The 24,131-nt window shown below is 39.8% G+C and overlaps 1 protein-coding gene and 1 long non-coding RNA gene across 4 annotated transcripts; one reads left to right on the top strand and one right to left on the bottom strand.

The window, feature by feature from the left end:
- Window positions 1-338: 338 nt before the first annotated feature.
- Window positions 339-21,015, top strand: fbf1 (Fas binding factor 1). Of its 3 annotated transcripts, none has more exons than XM_084126204.1 (28): window positions 339-759; window positions 2,874-2,901; window positions 2,984-3,110; window positions 3,281-3,341; window positions 4,534-4,584; window positions 4,671-4,776; window positions 4,848-4,919; window positions 5,017-5,067; window positions 5,140-5,365; window positions 6,870-7,015; window positions 7,272-7,368; window positions 7,764-8,138; window positions 8,217-8,288; window positions 8,365-8,423; window positions 8,767-8,858; window positions 9,071-9,202; window positions 9,682-9,782; window positions 10,353-10,559; window positions 11,750-11,857; window positions 11,946-12,085; window positions 13,825-13,943; window positions 14,067-14,189; window positions 15,779-15,964; window positions 17,463-17,639; window positions 17,720-17,857; window positions 18,095-18,188; window positions 18,268-18,371; window positions 20,884-21,015. In XM_084126204.1, exons 1-28 carry the CDS (start codon window positions 757-759, stop codon window positions 20,950-20,952), a joined length of 3,264 nt encoding a protein of 1,087 aa, XP_083982330.1. In that variant the 5' UTR covers window positions 339-756; the 3' UTR covers window positions 20,953-21,015. The 3 variants fall into 3 exon arrangements, with proteins under 3 accessions (XP_083982330.1, XP_083982329.1, XP_083982331.1); XM_084126203.1 differs by having other exon boundaries at window positions 8,362-8,423; XM_084126205.1 differs by lacking the exon at window positions 5,017-5,067 and having other exon boundaries at window positions 629-759; window positions 8,362-8,423.
- On the bottom strand, window positions 20,962-22,770 carry LOC311090744. The gene is made up of 6 exons (XR_014607941.1): window positions 22,634-22,770; window positions 22,452-22,528; window positions 22,176-22,211; window positions 21,665-21,697; window positions 21,355-21,400; window positions 20,962-21,067 (listed from the first exon to the last, which is right to left on the bottom strand). It is a non-coding gene; the product is annotated as an uncharacterized lncRNA (long non-coding RNA).
- Between the last annotated feature and the right edge of the window lie 1,361 nt (window positions 22,771-24,131).

Raw genomic sequence — 24,131 nt, 5'->3', positions numbered from 1 at the left:
CACTTGTGACTGACCCAGCAAACAAAAATATGTTCTAGAACGTTTAATGAACATATAAATCAAACTCATTTTCAGTTGAAATCAAGTGCATGTCAGCTGCAGTCTACGTGTATAGCAAATCAAGAACTATTTTCTTCTCAAAGTGACTGGTAAACTCTCATAACATACCGTTGTATTGTTTACTCCGATGAACAAACAATATTCTATAAGTTTGCCATGCATCACTGCACGATTTTAATAGTAACGACAGAAACATGGCTATATTTCTTCAGTAGACTTAGCCTAACTGATTGGCGCGTGCACGTGGACTACACTACCCACAATGCCCTATTGTAAACAGGAAGTTTGTCACGGATTTTCAAACCGTAGAGCTCATACGGAATGATCAGTGTTTCAGAATTAGATAAATAATAGTGTTTTATTTATAAATATTTCTCTAGAACTAAAGTGTGGCTTTATGTGTCGGTTATTCGCATATTCACAATCTTTGACTCTGAGGAACTGCTTCATCAACACTAAAGCTTGTCTAGTCCAGAACACAGACAGGATTTAATTTTTACACTTGAATCCTCAGATCTGGATCCTAATCATCCAGACAGAACCAGAACCAGCGGGTTCAGGGCCGGATTTGAAGTTTGAACGATGATCAGCTGATCGCTCGTGCTTTTGTTGAGGCTGCGGTCCGGTTTCTATTGGTAACGGGCACGCGCACAGATTTCACCATAAACGCTCCGTTTCTCCTTCTGGGAATCAGATATGGTAAACATCAACTCTCTTACTTATATAAAACATAACATAGCGTAAAGCGAAAAATTAATAAATGCAACAATACTTCAGTACTGTACAATAAAACAAACACGTGGTGACGGTGGTGTAGTGGTTACAGATCTTCTGGGCTCGTAACACATTTTTACTGTTACACAAGTAACTTATAGCCTACATGTTGTTATTATAGTAATTACAATTATAAATTATGCATAATTAATTACATGGAACTGAACCTAATCATAACCCTATAGTAAGTACATGTAGTTAATTATTATTCCTCAGTATTTAAATGTATAATTAATTACACTGTAACAAGGACACCTTAAAATAAAGCGTTACCATTCAATCCACATAGGGTTTAATCTGTTAATTACTAAACCTGTAATAAATAAATAAGTGTTAATTTATTAACAGTATTTAATATGTAATTATTTTAGACATCTTGTAATTAAACGTTGTTTCTATTTAAATGCTACGGTATTTAAATATACAGTGTATATAATATACAGTAGGGAGAACAAGTATTTGATACACTGCCGATGTTAGAGGTCTGTAATTTTTATCATAGGTACTCTTCAACTGTGAGAGACAGAATCTAAAACAAAAATCCAGAAAATCACATTGTATGATTTTTAAATAATTAATTTGCATTTTATTGCATGGCATAAGATCACCTACCAACCAGTAAGAATTCCGGCTCTCACAGACCTGTTAGTTTTTCTTTAAGAAGCCCTCCTGTTCTCCACTCATTACCTGTATTAACTGCGCCTGTTTGAACTCGTTACCTGTATAAAAGACACCTGTCCACACACTCAATCAAACAGACTCCAACCTCTCCACAATGGCCAAGACCAAAGAGCTGTGTAAGGACATCAGGGATAAAATTGTAGACCTGCACACTACAGGACAATAGGCAAGCAGCTTGGTGAGAAGGCAACAACTGTTGGTGCAATTATTAGAAAATGGAAGAAGTTCAAGATGACGGTCAATCTCCCTCGGTCTGGGGCACCATGCAAGATCTCACCGCGTGGGGCATCAATGATCATGAGGAAGGTGAGGGATCAGCCCAGAACTACACGGCAGGACCTGGTCAATGACCTGAAGAGAGCTGGGACCACAGTCTCAAAGAGTACCATCAGTAACACACTACGCCGTCATGGCTCAAGCCAGCGCATGTCCAGGCCCGTCTGAAGTTTGCCAATGACCATCTGGATGATCCAGAGGAGGAATGGGAGAAGGTCATGTGGTCTGATGAGACACAAATAGAGCTTTTTGGTCTAAACTCCACTCGCCGTGTTTGGAGGAAGAAGAAGGATGAGTACAACCCCAAGAACACCATCCCAACCGTGAAGCATGGAGGTGGAAACATCACTCTTTGGGGATGCTTTTCTTCAAAGGGGACAGGACGACTGCACCGTATTGAGGGGAGGATGGATGGGGCCATGTATCGCGAGATCTTGGCCAACCCGAAACGCACAGCCAGGGCGACTAAAGAGTGGCTCTATAAGAAGCATCTCAAGGTCCTGGAGTGTTCTAGCCAGTCTCCAGACCTGAACCCAATAGAAAATCTTTGGAGGGAGCTGAAAGTTCGTATTGCCCAGCGACAGCCCCGAAACCTGAAGGATCTGGAGAAGGTATGGAGGAGTGGGCCAAAATCCCTGCTGCAGTGTGTGCAAACCTGGTCAAGAACTACAGGAAACGTTTGACCTCTGTAATTGCAAACAAAGGTTTCTGTACCAAATATTAAGTTCTGCTTTTCTGATGTGTCAAAAACTTATGTCAGGCAATACAATGCAAATTAATTACTTAAAAATCATACAATGTGATTTTCTGGATTTTTGTTTTAGATTCCGTCACTCACAGTTGAAGAGTACCTAAGATACAAATTACAGACTTCTACATGCTTTGTAAATGGGAAAACCTGCTAAATCGGCAGTGTATCAAATACTTGTTCTCCCCACTGTATAGTGTTTTGTAAATCATTGTTCTAATACAATTTATTCAGTCCTGGGCCATGTGATATGATTCTGAGGTTTAATACATAACAATAATAAACTGATAGTAATGTAGTAGTATAAAATGTATCTCATCTTCCTCTTTTTCAGACTTCAAAGCAGAAGAAGGGTCTCAGAGGTGAGTTCAGTTCAGCTGGTGTGTGTGTTTCTCTCTTGTGTTTGATTGTTGTGTGAGCTGTGGTGTTTTCGGCGTCTCTCAGGCTCTATAGATGACGTGTTAGGAGATCTGCTGGGTGGTGACGATGATGAAGGTCCGGTGAAGGTGCGATCGCCTGCGCTTGTGTCCAGCAGACCCGCGGCCGTCCTCACGTCACGCAGCGGGAAGAGGTGTGTGTGTGTGTGTGTGTGTGATGATGGATGATCATTGAGCTTCATTTGAGCTGCTAAAGTGCATCACAAAGCATCTGTAATGAGTCTCAACAGTCAGAAGACCTGAGACACAGATAGAGTCTGTCACCTGTGTAAACGGCACATAAAGCTGCTGTGTTTGTGTTTAGGTCACTGCTGGACGATGATTTCTTCAGTAAACTGGCAGAAGAGGCTGAGAAAGATGAGGAGGTGAGACACAGATCAAACACCTATAATCACTCGTCATATTCATAAAGCACGTTAAAAACTACAGAGTAAACTTAAATGCTGTACAATTAAAAGAAACCATGATAAAACAGGCACAAAGTTTAGGTAATGCTTTATTTTACAGTGTCCTTGTTTTACATGTTACATGTGGTTACTGTTGTAATAACTATAAATTAAGCATACTTACATGTGACTAAAACAAACCTAAACTTAACTCTATAGTAAGTGCATGTTGTTAATTAACACTACTAAGTACTTAAATGTGTAATTACAGTGTCATTAAAATAAAGTGTAACCCACATTTATTAGTGTAAAATTCACTACTAGACGTATTAATAAATGCCTTATAAAGAAATAATACAGGCAGCTCATTTCTAGATAAATCAATCAGATGAAAGTCCAGATTCATTTACTTAATTAGTGTTATTTTAGCATCATTGATATATCATTATAGTGTTTATTACAATGCTGGATTAGTTTTTGTTTGTGTATTTTCTATTTTCATTTTGTTTTTGTCATTTTTATTAGATTTGTTTTTTAATACGTGTAGTGTTGGGGAAAGTTACTTTTAAAAGTAATGCATTACAATATTGCGTTACTTTTTATGGAAAGTAATGCATAACAATTTTTCTTAATTTTTATTTCAGTTTTATTTTTTTTACTACTTCGAGTTAAACTAAACAAAAAAGAGAAATGTTGCCATGGAAAGTAAAATAAAATAAGTTTGTTAAAAATATTTCAGTTCATATTGCAACAAACATGTTTTTTTATGGTTTAAATACTAAATTTAAACTTTTAGTTAAAAGTTAAAGTATTTTCCATTTTCGTTTTAATGTTTTAGTGATTTTGTTGTGTGTTTTGGTCATTGTATTACATTCATCTGGCTTTTTTAAATATGTCTATATAATTTGATGTATTTTTATTTCAATTTTAGTTTTTTTAGTACTTCAAGTTAAACTAAACAATGAGAAATATTGCCTTAGAAACTGAAATAAAAAAAAAAAAGTTAAATTATTTTAGTTTGTTTATTTTTATTTGAAGTAACACATTTTTGTTTTACGGCTTTAGTTGTAGTTATTGATAATAACCCTGCGACTCTTCCATCTCTTCTATAAAGACTCTTGATCTCTTCTATTGGGCATTTCCTCAGTGTTTGTGTGTATTTGTGTCTCAGGTCTCTGATGTTTCTGAGGCCGATCCTGCCGCTCTGCTGGACAGCATGAAGGTAAACCAAGCTGCTTTCTGATTGGCTGAAATATGAACTGTGACGTCATCAAACGTGTGACATCACTCCGGTTTTGTTCATTCCAGGACATAGATGACATGGATGCGGATCTGTTCAGCTCGAAGAAGAAGCCGAGCTCAGCTCCGGTCCAGAGGAAAGAAGTGAAAGGAGGAGATAAGAGCAAAACCACAGGTGCGTTTCCTTACAGTGAGGTTTGAACAAATGATGTGACTGTTTTTAAAGTGTTTCATGTGTTTTTACAGAAGAATCTGTGAAAAAGCCCAGTTCGGCTCCGGCCTCCACAGCGAGAGCTTACAAGAAGTTCAGCTTTCTGGGTAAGAGCAGAAGCCACGACTGTCTGACAGCGTTAACAGGCTTCACGAGGGTTTTGATGTTCTCCATTTGCTCCATTTTCTGCTGCATGTGGTTCAGATGATGAAGGTGGGGGTGTTGATCCTCCTCTTCCTCCTCCTGATGATGAAGGTATCACATCAACGCTTTAACATGAACCTCTGTGAGATAAATCACTGAGAACCCGTTCTTCACGTTTCACAGGTAACATGGACGGCTCGTTGGATGATTTATTGGACGATCTGGAACACAAGCAGAAGACGATGAAGAAAAGCGAGCCGCCGCGCTCTTCCTCACCCGTCGTTCCTCAGAAAACCGAGAGGAAGAGGGACGATCTGACGTTTGATGATGCTGATGATCTGATGGACGCTCTGGGCTTCGGAGAAACGCACAAATCAAATGGAAACGGACCGACAGTGAAGAAAGAGAGGTAGAGTATGCCTGCACTCCTGTTGAATCCTGGGAGTTTTTCCTCCTTTTGGATGAAATCACTAAAAAGTGCTGCTTTTCTCATCAAAATAATACAATTCAAGCCTCTAAAGGGACAATCATAAACAACAACCCTGTTAGTATAGATTGAGATTGAGATTATATGTAATCCAAGCAAACAGAAAACATTTCAGGTTCGTTCAATAATAAGTGTTGCTTTTTCCACTTTTTTTTGTACATTTCTAATGTTTGGATTATATATAACAGAAAAGTATTTAATACTTATATTAATACAACAACAACTTCTACTACTACTAATGCTATTGTTATTATTATCACTATTAAGTACTTATCTGTTATATATAATCCAAAGAATCAGAAAAGCAAACATTATTATTATTAACATTATATCATTATTTACATATAATTTATTTTGGGCTCATTCAAGAACCAGTGCCGCTTTTTCCATTGCTTAAGTAAATTTATATTATATTATATTATATTATATTATATTATATTATATTATATTATATTATATTATATTATATTATATTATATTATATTATATTATATTATATTATATTATATTTAGGGCTGTGAAATGATTAATCGCATCCAAAATAAAAGTTTGTGTTCACATAATATATGTGTGTGTGTACTGTGCATAATTATTTTGTATATATAAATACACACACATGCATGTATATATTTAAGAAACATTTGCTTAAATATACTGTATATATAATTTGTATTATATATAAATATAAATATTTTATGTATAAATAAAAAAAACTCTTAAATATATACATGCATGTGTGTGTATTTATATATACAAAATAATTATGCACAGTACACACACACACATATATTATGTGAACACAAACTTTTATTTTGGATGTGATTAATCGCGATTAATCGTTTCACAGCCCTAATTATATTATATTATATTATATTATATTATATTATATTATATTATATTATATTATATTATATTATATTATATTATATTATATTTTAGTCTCTTTCAATAACCAGTGCTGCTTTTTCCATTGCCTAAGTACATTTTTATTTTATTTTATTTTATTATTATTATTTATTAATTTTCTTATTTTATTTTATTTTATTTTATGGTCATTCTATAACCAGTGCTGCTTTTTCCATTGCTTAAGCATTTTTTTATTTTTTTATTTGTATTTTTTTATTATATTTGTGTGTATATATTCACTTTGTAGGCAGTCAGTCAGTTTGAGTGCAAAACCATTAAATATTAACTTATCTTGAGATGGCATAATTCAATTTATTAACATTTAAAGACAATGTTTGTCTTATATAATCTTACAAAAAACATAATTTAATAGAAATAGAAAAGGCATGAACCTGAAATGGTTTCGGATTGTTTAGATCATATATAGAAGTGCACACTGCTCCTACTTCTCTGCTGTTTGTGACTGTGTGAACTGAGAAGCGAGCGTCTGTGATGTCAGTGTGTCTGTCCTCCTCACCAGTGATCCTCCTCTGAGAGCTCGCACCAAACTGGACGAGATCTTGGGCCGAGGGACGTCTCCTCGTCTGCTGGAGAGACCCGTGACGGGAGAGAAGAAGGACACGCCACAGACGGAGAAACCACCGGAGAAGAGCTCGACGGGAAGAGGTCAGGATCTCGACTCCAGAGACAATTAAGAGAGAATGATTCAATGACACACAAAAGTTGCAATTTCATTGAAGTTATAGATCATATCACAGCTCAAACAGTTGAGCATTCCCATTGAATGCATGAACTCATTGATTGTGAACATGAGTGCAATACAAGTCACTTTGCATTAAAGCATCCGCCAAATGCATAAATGTGATCAATAAATGATTGAGATCTATAAAGGAGCACTAACCGCTGGTCCTGCTATGTGCAGCCTCTCTGAAGGACGAGGAGGACTTCACGTTCGGCTCGTATCAGCCCACGATGGCTTCGACTCCAGAGGGACGTCAGGCCCGGAGACAGTCTGTCAGGTGAGGAAACACACAGAGACGCTAAACTGCAGAAAGTGTTGCTCTTTGTCTTGTTTTCTTCTTAAATCGAGATGCGAAAGATAAGTAGTCTTGTTTTCTGAGAAACTGATCAAAATGAAGGTAGTTTATGCTTAAGAAGTCGTCAGAAAAATCATCTTGTTTTCCCTTTGAATTATTTTCCTGATCCCATTGGCAGAGGATTTTGTTTTTAAATGTATCGTGATTGGTTTATATATTTGCACTGGGGGGAAAAAAAGACAAAAATACTGTGACTTTTACTCAAACTTTACAAAAATATGTAAATATTGACTGTATATTGGTTTATCACTGTATTGATTCATTGTATTTGCATAAATCAGTTTCATTAAAGCTAAAAAGCTTGTGTTTGGTGTCAGATTCTCGACTGAAGACGTGAGCGCTCACTCGCCCGAACACAAACCCAAACCCTCCGCACGCGCCGCCCGGCCCAGATCAGACTGGCTCGGCCTGAAACAGGAAGAGGAAGAGGAACAGATGAAGGAGGAACCCAAACAACACAGACAACCTGTTCCAGAGGCCCTGAGGACTCCAGCGTCTCCATCATTACCGGCTCGAGAAGAGACCGCGCCCGCGCCCTCGTCTCCTAAAACCATCTCGAGAGATGAGGACCAGGACTGGCTCTCTGGAGCGCTGAGCCGCAGGAAAACACAGCCCGTCAGCCAATCAGAGGAGAGAGAGAGGAAACAGGAAGTGACGTCGGGTCCGGCTGAGGAAGTGGACGTGGTTCTGAGGTGAGGGTTTGTGAATGAGTGTTGGGTTGGACTGGATCAAGACGCAAAGGTTTGCTGAGATGTGTGTTGTGTTTGCAGCTCTAAATCAAACGTCTCTTCAGCCTCACGAAGACGAGCGGACGAGCCTCCCGTCCCAAACACAGAGCACAGGTACAGTCCACACTAACACTGCTGCGGTCATGTGATTCATGTGGCACTAAGTGTGTGTGTGTGTGTTTTCCAGCAGAGAGTCCACTGGCATCTCTATCCAACACAACACAAGCATGAAAACGCAACATAAACCTGGTACAGTCAAACATTGCTCTCACTCATATTATTCAACTCTTATGAATTGTACAGGACTCCTGCAGTCATGGAAAACTTTGAGATTCCCATGTCTGGAAAAAGTTGCGAAAGTTTTAGTGAATATACTGTAAATGTTAGTAGTTAGCTAGAAATTGCTCTTTTTACTTCTAGAACATGATTATCCTATAATATCTATAAACAAATGCTATACAATTCCTTGTCCGATGATCACAAACATCAGGTGAATGCACTGGTGCAAAACCAATGATCATGAAAATGCATGTTAAAGTAGAACATCTGTGTATGATGTGAATGTGTCTGATTAAAACGTCTGTTGTTTCAGTGTTTGCACCAGCGGAGGGCGCTGTACCTGTGACCCAAACACACACACCTCTGCCTGCAGACAACCTACAGCAGCTGCTCTTACAGCAACAGGTCAAACACACACACACACACACACACACACACACATACACACACCTCTGCCTGCAGACAGTCTACAGCAGCTGCTATTACAGCAACAGGTCAAACACACAAACACACATACAACTCTAAACACTCTCTGATGTGGATTCAAATTCAGGAGACTAATGAAGGGATTGTGTGTGTGTGTGTGTGTGTGTGTGTGTGTGTGTGTGTGTGTGTAGTTGGCTCAGTCTCATCTGTGGGGTTTGAGCGGCTCTCTGGACGTGAACGCACACAGACACAGAACAGACACGGACCATCAGCACGCAGACGTGGCGTCACTGCAGAAACGCATCATTCAGCTGGAGGCACAGGTACACACACACACACACACACACACACACACACACACACACACACACACAAGCAATAAACCACCAACAGATGCTTATCTACATAAATCACAAAAACTATTAAAATAAATTAATTGATGACACATAAGAGAACATGTACAGGTATGTGTTGTTAAATTATTCAAATACTCACTTCAAATCTCACGGAGGCTTCAAGTAAATATGTTAGTTTGAAGGGGTTCGGCTGATGCAGCTGAAGGATGCTGATGGTTCAAGCTAAATAAGGTGAAACTAATGCATTAATACAGAATGCAACTGATGTGTGTTATAAGTGTGTCTGTATCAGCTATTTTAACATGTTTCGTCTGATCAGAATGCAAAACAGAATGACCTCAGACATGCTGAGTCTTCAGTTGAACGCAGTAACTGAGCCTTCGTGTGTGTGTGTGTGTGTGTGTGTGCGTGTGTGTGTGTGTGTGTGTGTGTGTGTGTGTGTTCAGGTGAGGAGCTCACAGCTGGAGAGAGATCAGAATCAGATGCTGTTAGAGAGTGTTCAGCAGAGACACAAACAAGACACTGAGATCATGGAGAACATGCACAGGTAACACACACACACACGCTCACTCACTCACAGTCACACACACACAGATCATGGAGAACATGCACAGGTAACACACACACACACACACACTCACTCACTCACAGACACACACACACAGATCATGGAGAACATGCACAGGTAACACACACACACACACAGATCATGGAGAACATGCACAGGTGACACACACTCTCACTCTCTCTCACACTCTGTCACTCTCCCTCACTCTCTCTCCGTCACTCTCCCTCACTCTCTCTCTGTCTCTCTCTCTCTCTCTCTCTCACTCACACTTTCTCATTCAATCACACTCTCTCACTCACATTCACTATAACTCTCTCACTCTCACACTATCACTCACTCTCACTCACACTCTCTCACTCACACACACTGACACTCACTCTCACTCACTCACACTCTCTCACTCATACACACTCTCTCACACTGACACTCACTCTCACTCACACACACACTCTCACACACTGAACCCATGGAGAACATGCACAGACACACACACTCACACTGTGTTAAAAGAGTGTGGCTTTTCTTTACACGCCTGTGGTCTGGCCTCAGAGCGCGTGTGAAGCTGCTGGAGGAATCGTCTGCTCAGCGAGAGTTGCGCTCGCGTCAGGAGAATGAGGATCTGGCGGAGAGACTGGCGGCCGTCACACGTGTGGCGGAGCAGGAGCGAGTCGAGATTCAGAACCAGCTCCAGCGCAGACTCACACAGAGCCAACAGGACCGAGACCGAGAGGTGGAGAGACTCCGAGACCTGCAGAGGTGACGTATGCTCACACTCACACTCACACACACACACACACACGCACGCAGTGTAACTCATTACAAGTAACTTGAGTTATGTAATCAGATTACTTTTTCAAGTAACTAGTAAAGTAACGCACTACTTTTAAAGTTTACAACAAAATATCTGAGTTACTTTTTTTCCCATTTATTGACTAACAGCTCTCCTGTCCCCATGTTGAGACAAATCGAAGTGCGGAGGCGTGTGCGTGAAAACATGATGGTTATTGTGGTTCTAGACTAAATGTGAGTGTGCATTTACTCATTGCACAAAAAAGATTCAATATTCCTCAAAATAAAAACAATCTGTGAAATTCAGAACCAGAATACTATGCAAACCTCCAATAACTAAATATGTTAAATAAAACATCAATTTGTATGCATTTAATCTCACTTTATTGACCAATGAATTTGCTTCTGACCTTCGATGATTCAGTTAAACCATAAGCAAAAATGACTATAGATAATTTTAGTTTTTATTGGTAAAGTAAGTGTTAAACTTTTTTATCCTGCATCCTATTCCTCTGTTATCCAGAACAGCAGAAGCTGAAAGGTTTGTTTGAGCGGCGCCCTCTACTGTACACACGTGAATCTGCTTTTCCTTCAGTCTGAGGCTTATTATTTCAGTTTTGGTGTGAAAGGGTCTTTACATTTGCCCAAAAATATAACTTTACTGTTATAAAAAAACAAGCCCAGCCCAGGTGGAAAAAAAGTAACTCAAAAGTAATGTAATCCATTACTTTTCTAAAAAAGTAACTAAGTAACACAATTAGTTAATTTTTAAGGGAGTAATGTAATATTGTGATGCATTACTTTTCAAAGTAACTTTCCCCAACACTGCTCTCTCACACACACACACACACACACACACTCACACAGAGTCAGCAGGACCGAGACAGAAAGAAAACTCTGTATGATTTATAAGCTGTTTTGACACAGGGATTGTCAATTTTAAGTTAATTTGTCAATAATTTTACAACATATTCGTGATGTCAGTGACATGCAGATAAACATAAAATCTCATCTTTTCTTTAGTATGCATTTTATTGTGAATGTTTTTAATTACTGTATTCATTTTCATTTAATTATTACTTTTGCTCAAACGTTTAAAAAGTTGATGATGGTAACAGAAATGAAACGAGCTGGTTTGTTTGACGTGTGTGTGACAGGAAGTCCATCCTGGAGATGAAGAGAGATCATGAAGAGCAGATCCAGCACCTGAAGAAGCTGAAGGACGAGGAGATCGACGCCGTGACCAGCGCCACGTCCCAGACCAGGTGAAGTCCGCCAGCGATCACACACACACACACACAGAAGCAGACTCACGCCCGCCCATCAGACGCCTCTCATCATGTGTGTGTGCAGGTCTCTGACGACCGTCATCGAGCAGATGGAGCTGTTCTCCCGCAGGCTAGGCGACCTGTCGTCTCGTGTGGAGAGTTCACATGAGCACACGGCTCAGGGGCTCGAGCTCGGAGCCAGACAGAGAGACCAGCAGCTCAGAGGTGCATCTGTGAACACACACACACACGCTACACCACATCTGCTCATAGTTCGGCTCTGTTTACACCTGGTGTTAAGATGCGTTTCGGTCGATCGGATCACAAGTAGACGAGGCAGACACACTCACGTTTACACCTGCCGTTTTAATCCGTCTCTTTTGTCCACTTTCAACCACTTCTGTCCTGATGTCTTCGAGGAGAGGGTCTATGGATGGGTAAATGTGTGGACTTTTCAGATCTTTCCAACTAATGGACAAAATCAACTTGTGAAATTTACATATGAACGCACCGGAGAGGACGGAAAACATACAGAGAGCATCAGCTTTAGTTTCAGCTCTGACAGCAGCAAGACCAGTCGAAAGCTGTGAGTGTGTGTTAGAAATCAGGAACGGTGAGAGAACATTGTGCTTGGTACATTTCTCATCTTCAAACCAAGCCTGGGTCTTCAGCCGACAGTTTAAATCCCGTCTGGCTAGAGCTCTTCCCATAATGTTTACTCATTAGTTCAGTAGGCGGCGATCAGACAGTCTTCTGTGGCTGTTTGAACATATTCGATCACATGAGTGTTTACACTACGAAAGCAATCCGGTCGAATGTGTTTTCAACTACCTCTAGAAGTGGTCAAAAGTGGACAAGCTCAAAATGTTTTAGAACTGTTTACACCTGTATTTAGTGTCGTCCACCTGTGATCTAATCCACCAAATCTTAATACCAGTAAACAGAGCATTTGAAGAATTTAGAAGCGCATGAAGAGCTATAGGTGTGCAATGAAAATGCATCAAATAATTAGTTTTTCCTTGATGAACTATGGAAGCTTTTTTCCGCCACAGGATAAAAAAATGAAAAAGGTAACTGCAACTTTATCTTACAATTCTGACTTTATTACTTACAATTCTGAGAAAAAAAGTAAGATTTGTGAGATATAAGCTCGCAACTGCAAAAAAAGTCAGAATTATGAGAGAAAATGTCACAATTACCCAATTCTTTTTTTATTCCTTGGCGTAAACAAGCTTCCATAATTAAGGGATACGAGGAGACAAAATTATTTTATTAGAATACAAAAAAATTATAATTATGGAATTATGTGCATAAAATTAAATACCAGATAGCCTACAGTTTATTTTGTTAGCAATAATGACCAGAAACATATGTGTTCTTAATAATGCTGGACTTTTAATTATAAACAAGCCCGAAACACACCGGGACTCTTATTTTGAAATGTCTATGCTCATTCAAACATATGAGGGAGATAAAACATGCACCATCTACAACACATTTCAATATAAACACCAAGAAAACAGTCATAATTCAATCAATAAGCAATCTATTAGCATTACATCTGTAGTATTCAGTGATTGTAAACTCCTATGAAGCCAGGGTTGTGGGTTGACTTTGAACATGGGTTCACTTTGAATGCGCAGCGATTACATTTATTAAATGATAACATCGCCTTTTGAAATTTAATAGTCATATTAAACCATGTTGTGATTCCTGTTTTACAACCTCAAATTTAAGACCTCTTAATATGATCATTAAGACTCGTTACCATTTAAGATATTTTTTTTACCTTAAATATGAAAAAATAAATTTAAGACGTTTTAAAAGACCCGCGAGGACCTAATTAATATTCACACGTGCGTTTCTGAACACCTTTTACAGTTCGCACACATCTATTTTAGTTGTAACTCATAAATGTGAGTGAAACAAACAAGCTGATGTGACTGTGTGTTTGTGGCTCTCAGTTCTGCAGGAGCGTTTGAGTCAGCAGCAGCGCGAGATGAGCGAGGAGAGGTCACGTCTCAAAGAGGTCATCGCCAAGATGGACACACAGCTGGGCGAGCAGCAGAGACAGCTGGAGAAGGTGGAGAAACACCACCGCATGCACAACACACACTCAGTGTATATGCTCTGAACATCAATAAAACATCAGAGCAACGAGAACGGGAAAAGCGGCTCATGATGTTATGCTGGTTTGTGTGTTTAGGAGCGCTGGCGTGTGACATCAGAACAGGCCAAAGCAGAATCCTCTCTGAGAGGACTGGAGGAGGAGAGACGGACCATGATGCAACACTTCAGCATGGAGAGAGAGGAGCTGGAGAAGGCAAAGGTCAGGCACAAAATGACATCACATCACTCATTAAATATGAAGAAATGTATAAATTCCATAGGGATTTTTAGATACATATCAAATATATACACGATACCAGCTGCTCTTTCTCTCTCACCTCTCCGACAGCGAGTTACACACAAACCCGCCTCCACTCACTCACTCACTCACTCGTTTATTTCGCTCTGCATGAATATTGTTGCTGTTACAGGGCTTGAATTTCAGCGTGGGATTTTACGCATAATTTACTAATTCAAGTGCGGCACATGAAGCCGCTTCTCAGCACTAAATTGAGCTCTTTTTTGCTGCTTATTGCACTTAAACAGTCAAATACACACACAATAATGTCACAATGCCGGTCTTGGCGAGTATTCACATAAACAGTCAGTTATGTTTTAAGGGAATGTAAACAGTTGGGAAAGAAAACATGTGTAACAGTATAATGGATCAGTGCGTCAGCTCTTAAAGTGACAGCAGCCTAATATTCCTGCTGCCAAATTATGAGATAATATTAAAAATATCTATATGGCAGATTTTCCCCATGGTATTGATGTCAAAATTGTGGCTGGTAACTTTGGCTGGTAACTTTGGAAACTAATATATATATACACACACAAACACATATAAAGACAAAAAAATTACATAATCTGTTAAACATCAACAACATTTTTATAAAAACGATAATGGTATTTCTGAGAAGAAAGTAGTCGCTTGCATCGCTACAGGAAAGAGTCATGTGACAACAGTAACTCAGCAAATGTTTAAAGTAGTAAGTCAAGTCAAGCTCTTTATTGACCCTGTACAGGAACAAGAAGATTATCTCCAGGTTGACTGAACTAAGTAGTTTTAAAAAATAATAGCCGAAGCTCCTGATGATGCATGTCATGGTGTTTGATTCCAGTGTGTAGTGTTGTGCAGAAGTAGAAATAAACACAGCCAGCGCTGTGTGTGAGTCGGCTGATGGACTGGTTCAGGGTTGATCTGACTCTCTCAAGTCAAGTCATCTTCATTTATATAGCGCTTTAACAATGTAGATTGTTTCAAAGCAGCTTTACACTGATAATAGGAGATTAAATTGACAGATGGCTTTACAGCAGCTCTAGAATAAAGTTAATGTCCAGACAAAGTTAGTTTTGATTGATTCACTTCTATTGCAAAGATCATTAGTTATTAACTTAGGGGCCGCTAACACGACACCGTTTCAACCGAAAACTTTGAATGTGTTCTGGCCTTTCCTTTGCACGACAACAGTGTTTGGTGGCTCGAGAAAGCAAACTTTGAAATCGGTTACAAGGTGCAAGCGTTGAAAAATTTTGAAGAGCGTTATCATCTCAGCATAAACTTCAAAAACATGGATCTGTGGAAACGCTGATGCCGTGCACATGCATATTACGTGTTAAGTCTATAGGTATGCGCGTTTGAATATATATGTGCAGAGGCGTGTAGTCTTTCTTTACAAATAGACATCGCTAAATTACTTGTCTGGCCTTAAAAATTCATAATACAGAATTTTTAGTTGTTTCCATGTGCGAATTGGAATAATTTTGATAACGCTTCTCTCTCTCTCTCTCTCTGTGTCTCTCTCTCAGAGCGCTCTGCTGGAGGAGCAGCAGTCCGTCATGCAACACTGCGCTGAAGAGCGGCGGAAACTAGCGGCCGAGTGGAGCAGGTTTCACACGCAGGAGAAGCTTCGACAGGAGCGGGTCGATAGAGAAGCCAGCCGCCTCATGGAGAGAGACGCGCACAGAGAGGGATCCATCCTCAGCATGGCACAGGTGTGTGTGAGACTCACCATCTAGACCTTCACACACTATCCGTACTGTATCAGCAGATCACAGCACAGGACAACAACTCACGTGCATTCGTTCATGCTTAACGGCTAATATTAAAGGTTCACTTCAGAATGAAAACTTTCTGATAGTTTTTTGAGGAAAACATTCCAGGACTTCAATGGGGTCCAAAATTGCAGTTTCAGTGCAGCTTCAAAGACTCTAGTCTACACAATCTCAGCCGAGGAATAAGAGTCTTATCTACACAAACCATCGTCCATTTAAAAAAAAAATTTTTTAGACCATTATATACATTTATATACCATTTAACCACAACTGCTTATCTTGCGCCACACATTACATAATCACTTTGAAAGGTCACACGTTCTGGTACAAAAAATGTAGAGTAGGGCGAAAAAACTCCATCTAAATTCCTCCTCCAACTTCAAAATCATCCGACATCGTTGTTTTACCTTTTATTTATTTATTTATTTTGTAAATGGCGTTTGACTTAGTCTTTGCATGTTCACTTTGTAAACACTAGGTCTCTACTTCCGCCTACGTCACGGTTGACCTTTCAACGTGATTACGTAATGTGTGAAGTCGTGGACGTTCAAGACGAGCATTTGTGGTTAAAAAGTATATAAATGTTTATTTTTTATAAAATGGCCGATGGTTTGTCTAGATAAGACTCTTATTCCTCGGCTGGGATCATGTCGAGACTTTGAAGCTGCACTTAAACACACATTTGGACCTTCAACCCCGTTGGACCCCATTGAAGTCCACTATATGGAGAAAAATCCTGGACTGTTTTCCTAAAAAAAACTTAATTTATTTTGAACCTGAAGAAAGAAAGACATGAACATCTTGGATGACGTGGGGGTGAGAAAATTATCAGGAAATTTTCATTCTCAAGTGAACTACTCCTTTAATCATGACGAACAAGAAGCTGAAGCCAATACAGATGTTTTTAAATATATGAACCTAAAAGAAATGATGGATTTTATTTAATGAGCTAATGTTTACATGCAAAAACAAACAGCACGATTTAATGTCATAATTATGTCTCTGTACTATTATTATTTGCGACTACAATTTTTAATTGTTTGTATATTTTTTTTTATCTAATTAATTACAAGATTTTGTATTTAATTAATCGCATATCAAATTTGTCTTAGAAATTACCCCCAAAAGTCATTATTGTGTTAAATGAGAAAAGCATCAAAAAGTAGCATTTGAAAAAAAACATATTCAACAGAATTTACTACACAAACTTGTAGACTTCAACGGCCATGAGAGAGTAAATGATGAACTATACCTTTATTGGGTTTTCTATTAATATGGAATGAATAATATGAAATGATACTATAAATAAGAAACTAAAACTGCCAGTTGGTGGCGGTATATGTCTAAACGAGCAAGTCATTGAGTTCATTCAAACAGCTGATTCATTCAGGAATGAAGTAAAGGGCGATCAATCCCAGTTTTCCTCTGTAACACTCAGGAGCAGGCGGATCTGAAGCTGCGCGCCGGAGAGCTGAAGCAGAAGGAGGAATCGCTGCTGAGAGAGAGAGACGGTCTGGAGAGAGAGAGACAGGAGCTGGACAGAGAGAAAGAGAAGCTGAGCGCCACGGCCCTGCGGCTCAAAACACGCGCTCAGGAAGTGGAGGCGTTCAGTAAGGTAACGACTGAAGCGCTGCGGTCAGCGTGAGACGCACCTGATCATGTGACTCTGACGCGTTTGCTCTCGTGTGTTTGCAGCTGGCGTCCGAGAGCTTCGAGGAGGGAGAGCGAGCGCTGAGAGAGGCCAGACAGGTGGAGGCCGAACATCAGGCCAGACTGCGCAGCATTCATGCTCAGGTGGAGCGGCTCAGACAACAGGAGCACAGCTTACAACAGGTCACTGATGAACACCATAGTTTTAACAATATTACTTGATTGAAATACACTGTGCAAACAAAACGATTCACTGAGAGGATATTTAGCAGCATGTTTGACTGAAACCATGACAGTTTGTCACTCTACACCACTATTTGCTGGATATGTAGCTTGTTACTCTTAAAACTGCACTGATGTCACACAGTACTCCGTAATGTAGTCATCTAGTTTCGTAACTCTGATCATGTGACCTCTCAGGAGCGCTTGAGGATGACGGATCACCACAGAGACATGGAGCGACTGAGACGCACTCTTCCGGTCAATCCAGTGACGTCAGCGCCTCTCATCGCAGGTACACTGTCCCTGTTCATTCCCTGCAGGCGTTCAGCGTCTCAGACAGTGAGTCACGTGTGTGTGTGTGTGTGTGTTAGATTTCTCTCCAGTACTGGCCAGCACACACCTGAACGCCGCTGTCGACCCGCTGCCCGCCGAACTACACGCCCGACTCGCCCTCATCAAACACACCGCTGAGAAGGTACAGTACGACACCCATGAACGGCACAATACGGTCACTTAATACCCAGTTTTCCCAAGTAATTACACGCTCTGATACCAGAGAGGACCATAACCATCAAACTCAGTACAGCATTAAAGAGGCTTAACATAGTAAATACATATGGATTACACGATGGTTGTACACTCGTTATTGCAGTGCATTGTGGGATTGAATAACGTGCAAAATATTGTGCACTCGATAACGTTCACTATGGTTTCAGACACGACTACAAATGGCTGTTCCCTCAAATAGAACCCTATTTAAGAGTATAAGGGGTGATTTCGAACACAGCCCAACTTTCAACAAGTTAAACTGGCCACCTTCATGTTTGAGGTGTGTGTGTAATTATCATGATACTGGCAGGTGAATTGATCGAGTCTCTGAGGGTCATCACACACACACTTGTTCACACCAAGATAACTATACAGTATTATAATTATAATCCTAATGGAATAGCAGAATCCACACCACAACAACAATGGTAACGACACAGAGGAACGATATTGTTGGAATCCAATTGAGAACAATATTTTTCCAGCAACTGAATGATAAAAACATCGAAAGCCAATCAGAATTGGAGCTCAAGCATTTAAAGTGGCCGTTTATTAACTTATGATAAACAAAACATTATCGTCCGTTGGTGTGGAGCATAATATAGTTATTGTTCTTGGTGTAGGACCATTATTTCACTTTTATTATTTTAAGATGTGGCCACGCCCACCGACTCCCTCCAATCCTCAAGTGACTATTGGGCTCACGGCTGGTTAGACACCATGGCTGCGTTCAACTCCACATCTTTATGCTCTTCACTCTACACTCTTAGTTAAGCGTGATCTGCTGTGACGTCACAGTCAAGTTGAATTGTGGGATATAGAGCTGCTTGAAGTCAATCGCTCCCTCTGTCAAAATCAATCTGTCCACATAAACTTAACTCGTCCACTTCACAAAGTTGAACGCACTTTAAAATGGTGGCGGGGATTCCCCTGAGGGTAAGCGCTTAGGGAACTACTCAACATGTACACTTCAGGCCGATCCATAGACCACAAGGCAACTTGATCCATTGCCAGGTTTCCACCAGTAGTGGGTGCTGTAGTGACTATAGGGTCAGGATTGGGTTAATAGGGCACCTATACAGTCACAGAATTTGGTATAACATGGGCACTCATGCAACGTAAGCAATGATGTACATCTAAAAAATATGAATCAGAAAATCAACGTGCCTAATAATTCTGCTATGTTCAGTAGTTCCTATTTAACAGGACACAATTTTAATTAAGAAATAAAAAGCAGTTGCAAATGTTGTACAAAATACACATAGCCTACTCATCTTTGCACCAATACAATGTGCAACACTTTGTTTTACCACCAAATAGTATGTAATATCTAATTAATTTAACTTGCAGTGGAATGTTTTCCTCAACTTCTCACGACTTACGAGGCATACGCGTATCCTCAAAGCGGTATATGAGATAGTGTGGGTTTAGGACACTGCAATTTGGCATTTTTAAGATACGGGACAGTCTTGCACACTTACTGTCATGTGTACTCGCCCTCAAGTGGCCAAGATCGCAAGGGTGGGTATTTGATCAGGCCCATCATTTCTATGGCCATGAGTGATTTCTGACTCTTACCCATAATTCTTAGACGATCCTTTTAGGGCTGCATTCAGAATATCAAAATACCATCCTATTCTTACTATTTCCACAGTATATACACTATATGTATGCATGGCATATTTGGATGAATTATTTAATTTGCCAAAATGTGCAGTATACAAATCCACATACATGAAACACTGTTTTTTTGTGGCACAACCAGATAAAAAAGAAAATATAAGTAGGCTGCAGATGAAAGCAGCAACTTTACAATATTTATTTGATGTTATCCTTTCATCTGCAATAACAATGTGGACTTTTATAAAGATCAGTTTGGCGATTAACTTTTAAATGCATTGTGCATTAATTAGGAGTGCCTGCCATTACAACACAATGTTCAAAATACATAATTGTGAAAGTGGATTGGGAATAAATTCTTTTTTTGGGGGTAAATTACTTGTTTTATCTAACACTTAAGAACTGTTTGATTAGATGCAATAAGGATAATATCTAAATTATATATTAACCTCTAAAATGTTTTAAATCAATTGCAGAGATCAGCACAAATCACTAAAACCCAGTACAATAATTTGGAAATATTATGTTTCAACACTAAGTTAAGTTGACAGCCATTAATACCCTAAATCAGGGATGGGCAACTTCGGTCCTGGAGGGCCACTGTCCTACAGAGTTTAGCTCCAACCCTGAAAAAATCACCTGCCTGTAATTTTCTAGTAATCCTGAGGACCTTGATTAGCTTGTTCAGGTGTGCTTGATTAGGGTTGAAGCTAAACTCTGTAGGACAGTGGCCCTCCAGGACCGAAGTTGCCCATCCCTGCCCTAAATAGACAACATCCCACACTAAGAGTTTGTGTTTCTGCTCATTCCTCTAACAGGACCGAGACTTCCTGCAGGAGGAGCAGTATTTCCTGGACACTCTGAAGAAAACATCATTCAACACATGACAGGAGTCATTTTCACATCTTTTTACAATGTTTATTCTCATGAAATAAAGCAGGTTTCAGTTATTCTCATGGTCTGATGTCTCTCTCCAACACTCATGGCCACTGCGGGGCATTTCTGCAGAGATTAGGGGGGGAAAGTCGCCAGTTAATTATACATCTAAAACAATTTTTTATATAAAAAAAACCTTGTATATTAAGCCTCAGGTTACCATAACTCAACATGTTATTTTCAGACAGGGATAACTTGTTTCATCACAGGCTTGAATGTCTAAACGCTGATCTTGGGTCAGATTTGTTCCTTTATAATCCCAGAAACCATCAGAACTAATTCTGACCCAAGAAAAGCATTAAACTACACATCTTAAATCACTTTACTCTAAATGTACTGTGATTGATACGTACCGCTGTGAATCAGGTGAAGCAGGAGCTCATGGGGTTTCTGCTCTGACTGTGAAGAGAAAACAGAGTCAGACGAGTTTCACAGCTGCAGATTCACACTGGCTCTGGTTTCCTCAGGATATTTGGCCATCAGTTTTGGGGAGTTCAGAGGGCATCTCCAGCCGGGCCGGGACTCGGGCACATGGGGGGACAGAGGGTGGGTAGGCCCCAAAATACCACAAGCCACGACCCTGCCTTCAATGCAGCGTTTTCATCACAGGGAGATTCAGCAGATTTGTGTGTGAGAACAGTGAGAGGATTAAGAGATGTTTACCTGCTCAGCACTGAATCAGATCCAGACGGTCACCTGAAGAGAGAGAGATCATGTGATCAGATTCAGTGGTTCAGCAGTGATGGACTTCATATCTGCACATTGTGTCTCAGAAAGAATTGGTTTAGCCATCGTCAGTTATCGCATCAGACGGCACTTCCTGTCTCATCACAGAACACGGTCAACTTTATATAAACACGACGCTTTTGAACATGAACTGACTGAAGTAAACTAGTGACTTTCTAAAAACGCAAACAGAGCAAGGGTTTCAACTTTTCTGAAATCATGATGAACAAGAACATGCAACTCAGTTCAAGAAATTACAGCAGCTGCAGCATTTCAATCAAAGTAGTGGCCAAGTATTAAAGATTAAGTGGATATTTTAATTAAATGTTATTTTGCAAATATTAAACTGGGATTTGAACATGGAAAACTTTAATGCAGCATTTTCATCTCAGGGAGATTCAGCAGAACATGTGTGAGAACAGTGAGAGGTTTGAGAAGAGATGTTTACCTGTTCAGCACTGAATCAGAAACACCAGACGGTCACCTGAAGAGAGAGAGATCATGTGATCAGATTCAGTGGTTCAGCAGTGACGGACTTCATATCTGCACATTGTGTCTCAGAATCATTTTGGTTTGCCATCGTCAGTTATCGCATCAGACGGCACTTCCTGTCTCATCACAGAACACGGTCAACTTTACACAAATACATTATACACACATATACATATAAAGTACTTTAAAGTTAAATATATGATGTTTTTAAATAAACAAATGCAACACCCACCAATTCAGGGAACTGCGTGCCATAATCACAGTGAAACCGCCACCAGAAAATGCAGATCTAGTCACATTAAACTGGGCCTGCAGAAAGACAAACGTGCAGAGTTGAACACTGACCGCCATTACTGCACGTGCACGAATAAACCTAGTGCGATTAATAAATCCCCTGTAAATCACCTGACTTACATTAATCAAGGTGGCCTAGAAGCGCTGTGCTCGCATCTTCTTCGCGTGAGATTCATCATGAACACGTTTTAATGGAGATAAACTCTTCCTTGTGTCCGAGGAAGAGCTCGCGATCCACGAGGTGCACGGAGAGAGAGAGCGAGGAAGAGGGAGCGAGCGCTTATATACAGCGGACGCGTCACGGACCACGTGACAAGTGGGCTGCTCTCTGCTGAACGAAAAGGGGGCGTTTCCAAATATAGGAGCGTTTTCAAACCGGGAGAGGTTTTTTTTTTTTTTATTATCCAAAGATGAAGATACGGAAGCCTAAAATAATTATTATCAATTTTCTCCAACTAAGATCAGTAGCACCTCACTGCAGTACACGAGATCCAGGGGGCGGAGTTGGATCCAGATCTAAGGGGTGGAGATTGGTAGGTTTGTAAGGTGCAGGGGCGGAGCCAGACGATGTAAACATTCGGGGCTTAGCCCAAACCTAGGGGGGTCCAGGGGCATTCTGCCCCGGGGAGATTTTTTTACCATTTACGTCAGTTTGAGATAATAGAATGCCAAAAAATCTATACACTATCTGGGAAAATGATGATAGTTACTCAGTAAAAAAAAAAAAAAAAAAAAGATCACCCAGTAACAACCTATTTTGTATTTTATTGTTCTCCAGCTGTAGTGAATCCAAAACACCAAAAATGTTAAGGATGACTTATTTTCACCCCTGTGGCAACTAAAAAGAGGCAACCATTATCTGACTATTTTTAAGTTAGCATATATAGGTAAAATTGGACTTTGGTGTAAACATCATTACTAATCTTAAGAGTTCAGTTCTGTTTAGTTTGTGCTTAGCTGACAAATTTGCTACATCAGGCTGCTCTACTAGCAAACAGCAAATGCTGCAGTGCCAAGTAGGCTAAATGTGCTCTTCAATACTCTGAATCGAATATCAGGCCAACAGAAGAACATTTACTAAAATTATATTATATTTCTTTGGGAAATAGCACAGTATGATAAACAACATGACCATATATTATTATGTTACGGTACTTTATTTGTTTGACTACTGGCCACTTTTCTCCTTCCTCTTCTTCTCTTACTCATGCTCCACTCATCTCTGGAAATTTCGTCCACTGAAAGAAGAAAGTATAAACCAAAGAAAGTATAAGTCACAAACTTAAGATGCAAAAAAGATTAAATGCAGATCTTATTCTCTTACATTTACTTCTGGCATCTGTGCTCCCCTTTACTCATCTGCTCTTCACTCCTTACTGCTAAACGCATTTTCATCTCTTGTCCCTCTTCCAATTCACCTGCTTTCATATTTAATTTCTTTTCATCTCTAATTTCTTTGCTTTCTCCCTCACTCCCTTTCTTCTCCACTCCTCAAATCCAGACTTCCACTTGTCCTCTTCTCTCCTATTTCTCCACTCCTCATCACACATTTTTCTCCTCTCTCCTTCTCCTAACTTCTGCTTTTCACTTCTTTCTCACTCTCCTCATCATCTCCCCT

The sequence above is a fragment of the Abramis brama genome (assembly GCF_963993115.1).
Source record: "Abramis brama genome assembly, chromosome: 1".
Classification (NCBI taxonomy): Eukaryota; Metazoa; Chordata; class Actinopteri; order Cypriniformes; family Leuciscidae; genus Abramis; species Abramis brama.
Note: the sequence above shows the minus strand (reverse complement) of the source record. Positions and strands in the feature narration are given on the sequence as shown.

Excerpts from the sequence above, each read along its gene's own strand:
- fbf1 (XM_084126203.1), top strand. Across the intron at positions 11,858-11,945 it reads AGCGCCACGTCCCAGACCAG|GTCTCTGACGACCGTCATCG; the intron begins GTGAAGTCCGCC and ends GTGTGTGTGCAG. Across the intron at positions 13,944-14,066 it reads AGCAGAGACAGCTGGAGAAG|GAGCGCTGGCGTGTGACATC; the intron begins GTGGAGAAACAC and ends TTGTGTGTTTAG.